Raw genomic sequence first — 9,692 nt, forward strand, 5'->3', positions numbered from 1 at the left:
AAGTGACAACTGCCTGCAGTGCCTCCTCGTTCTGGTTCTGGGTTTGATTTAGGCTCACAATTTATAGTTGAAATTTCAGGGTTGGCCACTCATTGAATCTGGCAGAGCCCTTAAACAGATCCCTGACCAGTCAGAAACAAAGAGGAGACAGGAGCTTAAAAAAAAAAAAAGTATTCTAATAAGAAATTTTAACCTAAACTGAATTGCATTTCTTTAGTTATTCAAAGGATATTAGCAGTGACTGGCAGATAGAGGATGTCTTTCTCAGTATGGATGATAATTTCCTGAGAGATTAACTTCTTTGGCTCTACTACTTCGCCGGCTTGGACAGCACACACTGCAAACAGCTGAACCTGCAGTTCAACCTGCAAACCTGCAGCTACCTAGTAAAGACACTGCATTTGTATATGGGGCACTGAAGGGAAATGGAATTTGATCTTTCACGTGACAAAAACAACAAACGCAGAGATGTAGACTAAGTTTGAATACACATACTTAAAAATGTCAGCAATATTAAACATTTACACAGTTAATCCAATGACATCAAACTAGTAAAGCAATGGCTGGAATATGAATATAAATGTTATATTGCATTGAGCTTCACACTAAACACCAAGCTGGAAACTTACAGGGTCAGGGTTGTAGATGACCCGGAGGCCTGTAGCAGGAGGAGGCTGTTTCACACAGAAGCTGGCAGAGACAGAGTGAAATAAACCACAAATAGTTAGGTCAGAGTTTTCCCTTTGGACTTGAAGGTGACCCACAAATTGTCTCCACCTATCTACAGTCCTCATTTTTTTCCCCACAACATACTAAAAGACATTTGAATTCAGCACTAAGACTACAACCAAACTAAAATCGGATGTCATTTCCTGGTTTCAAGGCCCACATTTTCTTATACATTTTATCTGTCTGTTGTCTGGTGGTGTACCTGCATCTGTCAACACCAACATTCTTCATCACCACAGTAATGGCAGAGAAGGTGCCCTCCTTCAGCGTGCCAAAGTCAACGCACGATGGGAGAAGCTGGAAGCTCCTCACAATCGCATCAGAAGGAGAACTGTTTGATGCTTCCTCCTTACCGACGACTCCGCTGTCAGGAACTTCAACAGAGGATGTGGACAAAGAAATGTGAAAAAAAAAACTGGCAGCTTAATAGTCTCATGACAAAGAATACAGAGTGATGTACATGTATATGTGGTATTTCAGGAGGACAGGATATCCAACAATAAAGTTGGGTGGACAGCAGAAAAATCCTTTCAGTTACTGAATAATTAAGCCACAAATGCATATAATATCCTCTAAAGGTCACTTTAGGAGCCGTTCAAATCATCGTTCACAGACAAAAAAACACCATCAAACCTTGGTATGCTTCAACAGATATAATGAATATAAAGTTTCTCTTAATTAACAATGTGCACCATAGTACACACTGAGATTAAAAAGCTGGTGTAATAATATAAAACAAACTATCCATCCATCTTCTTCCGCTTATCCAATTCAAGGTTAAACAATACTATTCCCGCATTTAATACTAGGGAACCGAATCAAACAAATACTTGATTTGCATATTTTTGACAAAACACAAAATGAAATAAAAATGCATGCTTTGTACCGGTGCATTTGTACTGTGCAAGGCTTAGAGCTGAGGATGGAGGACGGCAGTCTGGCTGCAGTCTGTCTGGGACGTCCAGTTACATCTAACTGTGGTGACTTACACTGCCTAGAAGAACCCTTCCAACTGCTTTCACCTGGATGTGAAAACACACACAGGATAATTCATAAGTTTGTATAAAGCTGCAAATCATACACACTACTATTTGTGTACTATTAAATACAGTTTCAGGCCCCATTTACACAAAACCATTTCAGCCTTTCATTTACACGGTAGCGTTTCAGAAACGATCTCCGTTTACACGGTGACGCGCGAAACGATGAAAACGATGTAGTTCCCATGCCAGGCCACAAGTTGGCGTTGGTTTTTTCTTTGCAAAGCTTGTTTACGCAAGAGGCGCATGCATGGAGGGACACAGTAGGAAGCGCGGCAAATTGTTCATTATCTACAAAACGGCCAATGTGAGAGGTTTTGTGTGGACTGACGATGAGGTTGCATCGCTGCTGCACACAACGCTGAATTACAAAACGGTAAAAACACAAGAAAAGCACAAGAAGCGCTCGTTAATCCGCGAGTACTGTTTATCAGTTTGCACATGCGCAGAAACTGTGGCGGCTGCAAACCATAGTGCGCACATGCGAGTCACCCGTTTTCAAACCTTTACACGACAAACGCAGGCCGGTGCCTTTCTGAACGCTCCACTCTGGACACCCGTTTCCGAAACACATCGTTTCACTCCCGTTGTCGTGTAAACGGAAGGGAGAAACGCATCAAACGAAAGCCGTTTTCATTTTGAAACGGCATCGTGTAAACGGGGCAGTAAGATTGATTATACTGTGCTATGGTCATGTGTTCACAGTGGCTTCACATCAGCTCTGTTCCAAACAAGGATTTGATGCATTATTGGTCACCAAGAATTAATATAAAACATCACAAAAAGGTGGGAAACAACCAGCAGACTGAGGTGTGGGGTTGGTGGTCTCTTTTTTGGCACCCTGCTACTTCCTGCTGAATGGCTAAGAGAAAAACACACATTAAGTGCTGATGATGGCAGTTTTTTTTTCTTAAGTCACTAAATCATGTTTAGAGTGAAAATTTAACAGGAAAAACCATTTAAAACATAATTAGTTATTACCTTGCAGACCTGAGAGGGTGTTGGGTTTGAAGGCCTTGGAGCTGCAGCGACAAACACAATTGTAGTCAATTAACATTATGCATGTTATTGAATTTACATTAAGACTCATTTATTCAGTTTAAAATCTGCCTCTGTGCAGTTTTCCATCAAATACAACCCATCTCTAAAATGGGTAATACTGACAGAAGTATCATAACTTACTGTCTTCCTGTGGAGCATCTTTTAGGAAGCTCTCAGTACTGTCTGACTTGGGAAATGGTGGGAGATCCATGGATAAGGCCCTCATGTCAGGTATTTGCTGCTGTAGCAGACTCTGGGAAAACAAGAAACAGTGCTGTGTCTCTTTCTACACTGCATGGAGCCAAACTGACTCAGAATCATTTAAGATCGCATTAAGATGATATAGTACCTCATATAGTGGAAGATTTTCTGGGTGGAAAAAGGGAACAACACTTTTCTTCCTCAGAGCCTCTCTGTAGATCTTCTCTTCACACAACTCCTGCCTAAAATACACACACAAGCATAGAAAAATAGAGCAAATACAAAGCACTTTAACAATGGTAGTACCTCTTCTATTTTTCTGTTAGTAGTACTGAAATAGTTGCAGGAGTTCCTGTCAAAGTAGAATACAAACAACCACACAGCAAATGAGAGGCTGAGAGCCCTTTCTACAATCAACACAACTTACGTGACTGACAAATGTCTAGATTACGTCGTATGCACTATAAACTCAACACTTTAGTGCGTTAACGTGTTTCAATAAGTAACTTTAAAAAAAATTAACTGCTGCATGCCAACGTTTATTACTCAAGGAAATCATTAAATGCTGTTTACCTGTATTGTGCGTGTCTTTCAGGCCATTTGAATCCTTTTCTCTGGCACAACTGGACAGGAAATAAGCATTCAAAAAGCATATTGGCACAGTTTAAAACTTGGAAGTGTCACCTTAGTGAGCGGTAGATTATCTGAGTGCAAGTGCCTTTTTAATGTATCCAAGCTGTCACTGGCTGCTGTAGCAACATCTTCAGAAACGTCTGACTGTTCGGTTCGGGCACTGATTCCTCGGCTGTACAGGCTGGCTACATCCTCTGTGGACATATACAAAGAAGGTGTAGTTTCCTGTCAGTATTCTGACACCAAGCCAGGACTAAATCAGGTGTACAACCTAACTATGACAGCTAAATGGCCTGGTTTAGAGGCTGTCTTACCACCTGAAATCCTTCTATCAATGGTGTGGCTTGCATAATCTTCCCCTGGAAAAGACTTTAAGTATATTATAGATCATTTTTTTTTTTTGCCCTGTAGTATAAGTTTTACTTTTAAAGCCAGTATGTAGTGGAGGAGAAGCTCCACACAGTGTCCCCATAACCATAATCCCTCTCATTTTGTTAAACTCAGCACGTGCGTTTACCAAAATCAGACTGATGAGATCACTGGCCCGGGAACTCTCCTCGGAGCGAGGGTCTTAACTTTCACCTCTGTGATCGTTGCTCTCTCCCCATCAAACTCTCAATGTACTCCTGCGGTAAAATCCACAAGTCACAACTTCAGGAAACATCAACAGGATGATTTACATCTTTCTCAAATGTTTTAGCACAAAATAAACTACATAGAAATAAGCACAGAACCCAGTTTTGGAGCCAAATGATGAAGAATAAAATTTACCTTCAGTCGTGAGTCTATAGTATTTTGAGTGGTGTGGTGAATGGTCGGCGCTGATATATTTCTCTCAACTCCAGAACCTTAGGGCAGCTCCTGACAGGTGATGCTGTACTGCAGCACCTCCGGACCTCATTCTCAAACTCAAATCACACCTGACTTCAGTAACAATGGAGGCACCACGATTCTTCTGGATTACAGAGAAACACAAGAACAGGGAAATGCATTGCAAGTGTTGTTCTCTGTGTGTGTGTGTAATATATTTAAATATGTTGGTACTTCTACTGCGGGGAAGTCATGCCAGCTGCGGTTTCTCAGGTTGGGAGGGGTAATATCAGGGTTCTGTTTTTAAGCACCAACTGGGACCACACACTCTGGTGGCCGGGCTTTAGGATAGTGATGCCAAACTCATCTGGAACAGACACAGACCCAAACGCACCCACAAACCTCACATTATTTCCTGGAAAATGTAACAGTTTGTCCTATTTGTCTTTTGATATGTAACAGAATGACAAAAGTACACTCAACATTAGAGACAGTTAACTATTATTATACACTATCTGGAAAGTTTTTCATTATTATTATTTTTAAACAACAAACAACACAACAGTTTCATCCAATCCAATTGTTTCTTGATTTATGAGATATTGAACCTTGTGTGTCTGGCAGTTGCTCCTTCAGCAGTGCTATGGTAGGGTCCGAGTACGCCTGGCAGAGCAGCTCCTCTACTGTCTGAGAGCTCAGCAGTTCAGTGCCCGAGCCATCCTCACGCACCAGAAACAACCTGGAGGATGTTTGCAGACTCTTGAGTAACAATGCCAGGTATCAGTTTAGTTGTTTGGCATTTTGGCAGTTGGTCACTGGCTGTTACTTTTCTTTTAGAGGAAAAAAAAAAGTCTAACAAATACAGTTATTTCTTACTGCATGCCGTCTGATTGGCCTTTTTGTATTAGCTGTCTTTCCATGACCTTGTTATTAAAAAATAATATTTAATATTAAACAGAGTGATGTTGGTGACATTCTAAACTACAAGTTCTTAGTAGTCATTATGTCTTTATTCAGGGTTTATACAGGAATCCTAGAGTTCAATTTACTACCTTTTACTACCTTTTTTTACTACCTCTAAAATATTTTTACTACCAGGACGAAATCGAGCAGCAGCCTTTTTTGGGGCAGCAGTGGATTCACAGCACTAAGCCATGTAAGATGATCGCCCATCTCTCACCAAAGACAAAACTTTATCCCACTTACTTGAAGGTGTAACTCTGACCTTGTCTTGACTAAGACCTCATACACATTAATATTCCAAACACATTTCGAAAAGTGGCGCAGTGGGTAGGCGCCTGTCTTGCAGCCGGTGGGGTTGCCGGTTTGAGTCCCTGTCCCTGCGCTGCGTTGTGTCCTTGGGCAAGACACTTAAACCACATTGCTTAACGGCAGTGCCGGTCTCTGGCAGCATGACCGCAGATGCTCGTCTCTGGATCATTTCGTTGTGTGCCTTGTGCACACAACGACAATGAGTTGAATCTATCTAAATTTGTTTTTTTAAGAATATAAACAAAATGCAATGAAATTCAAGTTTCACAAGCCGATTATTTATTTTCCAATACAATATTGGAGTACTGGTTTGCTGCTGAGATGTGACAGTGATACTTGTGCTCATAGCTGACCTGAGCTTGCAGTCGCAGCACTTTGTGTAGCACCAAAAAACAAAATACGGATCTGCTCAATACGCCACACGAATCCACTGCTGGTGAACGGTGGATGCTCGTGTGATTTGATCGGCATCACACCGTTTCAGGTCAAATTTATATTTTTTCTGCACACCTTACAAAACGCCTCTCAATCATTCCCCACGACCGGCTTAACCTCTGGGGTCCGAGGTATATTTGGCCATTTTTGACTACTTTTGTTTTTAGCTTCATAGTTGACCTTAGAAACTGTTTACCTTGCCCTTGTTTACCCTTACCTTCTTTCATTTTGACATACTGTATTAAGACGTTGGACTTACAATCACATAAAAACATAAAATCAGAGTAGAAAAAAGTTAGTTTTTTTTTTACTGTAAAAATCAGAAACATGCTCAATTATTTTTACAATTAAAATGCAAATATAAGTTGTAAATTTGCAAAACTTGTGTAAAAATATAGTAAATAAGTTAAATACAACTATTCACATTAAAATGCAGGAAAGGCCTCAGGTGTTTTTGTGTACAACTATTGCAGAGCAATCAGGACTCACATTAAGATGCTACACAAATTATTTATGCCACCTCAAAAAACATTTTCTGTCCTCCACAAGACTGAGGGGCCCATCACAGGCAAAACTTGCCAGTAATGTCTCTTTTACCACTTCTTCACCTGCTCCGCAGCAGCCAAATGCACCCAAATGCATCGTGTTACCGCAAAATTTTCTGATTGGTTGATTTTTCCACCAATAGGAAAGGGGTTGTCGGGAATTTTTAGTTTGTTTTGTTTTTATTAGCAAGCACTTCCTGTTAGCGAAAGTCACATTTTCGCCGTTTATTTCTGCACAAAACGCGCATCGAAGGTGAGGACAATATACAGGAAAAAGCATGGCGTAAATTATTGGGCATAACTCTGGTTTTATTTGGCCTATCAACATAATTTAAAAACTGGTACATAGTTTGAAGATTCATGGCAGCAGCGTCCCGATGCTACGTCATCTAAAATCGGCGATGTCATTTTGACACGCCAGCGCGTCCGTGCACTCCGGAGGGTTAAGCCAGTCTTTGCCGGGTCATCGAGCCAAAGTTGTGAAAACTACATTTTCCCATGACGAGGCGCAAAATGACTCCGCGCATGCGCACAGCAGATCGGCAGTGGAACCGCTCGTCAACAACGTCAGCTCAGGTCCTGCTGAGTAGTTATATTTCTATACAGATCTTATAGTTAACGAACTTAAAACAAAAAGTCTGCATCAATGGAAAAGTCAAATATATTGAAGGGGTGATGAAAAATTTACTACCAAGTCAAATTTTGTTTACTACCTTTTACTAGCCTTAATTTGACCTCATTTAATTTACTACCTTTTACTACCCCGCGGAAATCCTGTTATGGATGAGTTGTCATTTAAACACAGAAACAGCTGGCCAAAGTATTCAAACTACATTTGTGATCATTTCTGCTACGTGTTAATTTCGTTGACGAAATATTTTAATCATAGTTTTCGTCGACTAAACTTTTTTAATGACGATAACGAGACCATAACTAAATAAAAACTACCTAAAATGATAAAAATGATAACGAAATTAATTGACACTTTCGTCAACGAATGAAAACGAGACGAAAATGCTGGCGGGGACGAAATCCAATCAGAACTTAATTAATTTGGTGAAAGGGTGGGACAAGTTAGGAAAACATCCAATCAGAACTGAGTTAAGATTGTGACAGGGCGGACAAGTTAGGAAAACATCCAATCAGAACTGAGTTAAGATTGTGACAGGGTGGGACAAGTTAGGAAAAAATCCAATCAGAACTGAGTTGAGTTTGTGACAGGGTGGGACAAGTTAGGAAAATATCCAATCAACGCACCGATGCACAAATTTGCTCTAAACCCGGGAAGGCCAAACTAGCCTGCGATTTGTCGTTCCTTCCGATAGAACTAAGTTATGTAAACAATGTCAGCAGGGAGAAAGAGAAGAGCCGATGTACGGACACATTGTCCTTTGACGTCGTGACAAACAAAAATGATGTGCAAACCATGTGGGGCAACTGTCTCGGTAAAAACACGACAAATCTTAAACAACATCTGCAAACCAGTCACCCAGATCTCCGTGCAAAGGTAAGCATTTTAATGTCATGCAGGGTAAAGTGTTTTTGTGTTTAGAGAAAATCTCCACACCACGGTGGATTAGCCTTTCCTAATCTTAGTCCTGAACACTGCCCTGTACCTTTCAGAGCGTGTCCTGCTGTGAAACACTCATATTATCTCAGTAAGGCGGTGTTACTGATCAGCTGTGTTGGAAGCACGTGAAACGCTAATGTTACTATTATTAATAATATTCCATAACTTTTAATAAATGTTTAATTTTGTGTAAGTGTGTATAATGACTAATTCAAGGGAACTGAAGAAAAAGCATTTACATTTTTACACCCTTTATATTTTAGTCGACTAAATCGACTGTAGATTTAGTCGACTATATTCTTAAGATAATTTCATCGACTAAAACTAGACTAAAACTAAAACTACTCAGATGACTAAATTATGACTAAAACTAAATTACATTTTCGTCAAAAGACTATGACTAAAACTAAATCAAAATTTGATGTCAAAATTAACACTGTCTGCTACAGTGGGTGTCTCCAGAGGTGCATTTTGCCATGGTGACACACAGACACAGACACACACACACCATATCAGCCAAGCAATTATAACTAATCAAGAAAGACTACCTGGGACACTGCTTTCTGATTTTCACACGAGGCCTGTCCGTTTCTCTCTCCTCCTCCTCCTCTTCCTCTAGGTCTTCCTCAATTTGTTCAAGTGTGCTAGGAGCAGGACTCAAGCTTAGCACTGATATCTGCCCATCCTCCATAACCTGCAACAACATTAATCATGTTTCCAACACTGAAAAATAACACAACAAAGACTGTTTAAAGAATTCCTGTTTTCCTAGCATTGGTGTTTCTTTAAGACTTCAGAATATGGCAGACTGTTTCCATGACCCCCCCCCCCTGTGCTAACCACTTAAAAAAAAAAAGGCTCATCATCTTGTGATCAGAGAAACTGACCTGAAAATGGTTCCATCAGGGTCTGTAATTTCACAGGCTACTTTGTCTGCATGGCTCATGGTGTAAATTCCTGGCTGCTCAGTGGCAGTAGAAACCCTTTGGACTTGGGGTTACAAGTGGGTCTGAGGAGTATATATAGTTCCATCATGTCTGATGTGCAGGAGCCCTGCCACTGGATGGGAAAACCTTGGATACAAAGTACAAATATGCATCAATGATTCTGCAAACAAGTGTCAAGGTGCAGTTCTTGTTCATGTCTTAAAGTCACTATTTGCTGGTATATTACCATTTGCTGGTAAATGACACACCTCATATTCTCCCTGATTATTCCCAGTGATGAGCGTTCCATCAGCTAAAAAGATATGAGCCGTTTGACGCTCTGGGTACATCACTACTGTGGCGTAGCCCTCCGTCTCCACCAACACCTTCCGCTCTGTTGCAGACGTGCTCCCTTTATCACTCTCCACAAACATCTGTCTCAACATTCTGAGTCACAGTTTCTTCAGCAAACACACCCTGCTCACCATTC

General features: G+C 40.7%; 1 protein-coding gene, 1 long non-coding RNA gene and 1 pseudogene across 2 annotated transcripts; all 3 read right to left on the bottom strand.

Annotated features, from left to right (window-relative positions):
* Positions 1–221: 221 nt before the first annotated feature.
* On the bottom strand, positions 222–1,191 carry LOC115775041 (sperm-associated antigen 17-like). The gene is made up of 4 exons (XM_030722485.1): positions 1,178–1,191; positions 932–1,093; positions 630–690; positions 222–383 (listed from the first exon to the last, which is right to left on the bottom strand). Exons 1-4 carry the CDS (start codon positions 1,189–1,191, stop codon positions 222–224), a joined length of 399 nt encoding a protein of 132 aa, XP_030578345.1.
* Positions 1,192–3,729: 2,538 nt separating this feature from the next.
* Positions 3,730–4,593, bottom strand: LOC115775150 (uncharacterized). The gene is made up of 4 exons (XR_004019267.1): positions 4,416–4,593; positions 4,162–4,270; positions 3,962–4,013; positions 3,730–3,838 (listed from the first exon to the last, which is right to left on the bottom strand). It is a non-coding gene; the product is annotated as an uncharacterized LOC115775150 (long non-coding RNA).
* Positions 4,594–4,604: 11 nt separating this feature from the next.
* On the bottom strand, positions 4,605–9,689 carry LOC115775042 (sperm-associated antigen 17-like; annotated as a pseudogene).
* Between the last annotated feature and the right edge of the window lie 3 nt (positions 9,690–9,692).

Source organism: Archocentrus centrarchus, assembly GCF_007364275.1.
Source record: "Archocentrus centrarchus isolate MPI-CPG fArcCen1 chromosome 18 unlocalized genomic scaffold, fArcCen1 scaffold_23_ctg1, whole genome shotgun sequence".
NCBI lineage: Eukaryota > Metazoa > Chordata > Actinopteri > Cichliformes > Cichlidae > Archocentrus > Archocentrus centrarchus.

What these genes read in the sequence shown, in the direction of transcription:
- LOC115775041 (XM_030722485.1), bottom strand. An exon ending in GTTGGTGTTGACAGATGCAG is followed by an intron (nt 691 to 931) that starts GTACACCACCAG and finishes TGTCTCTGCCAG; the next exon opens with CTTCTGTGTGAAACAGCCTC. An exon ending in TCATCTACAACCCTGACCCT is followed by an intron (nt 384 to 629) that starts GTAAGTTTCCAG and finishes TGTCTTTACTAG; the next exon opens with GTAGCTGCAGGTTTGCAGGT.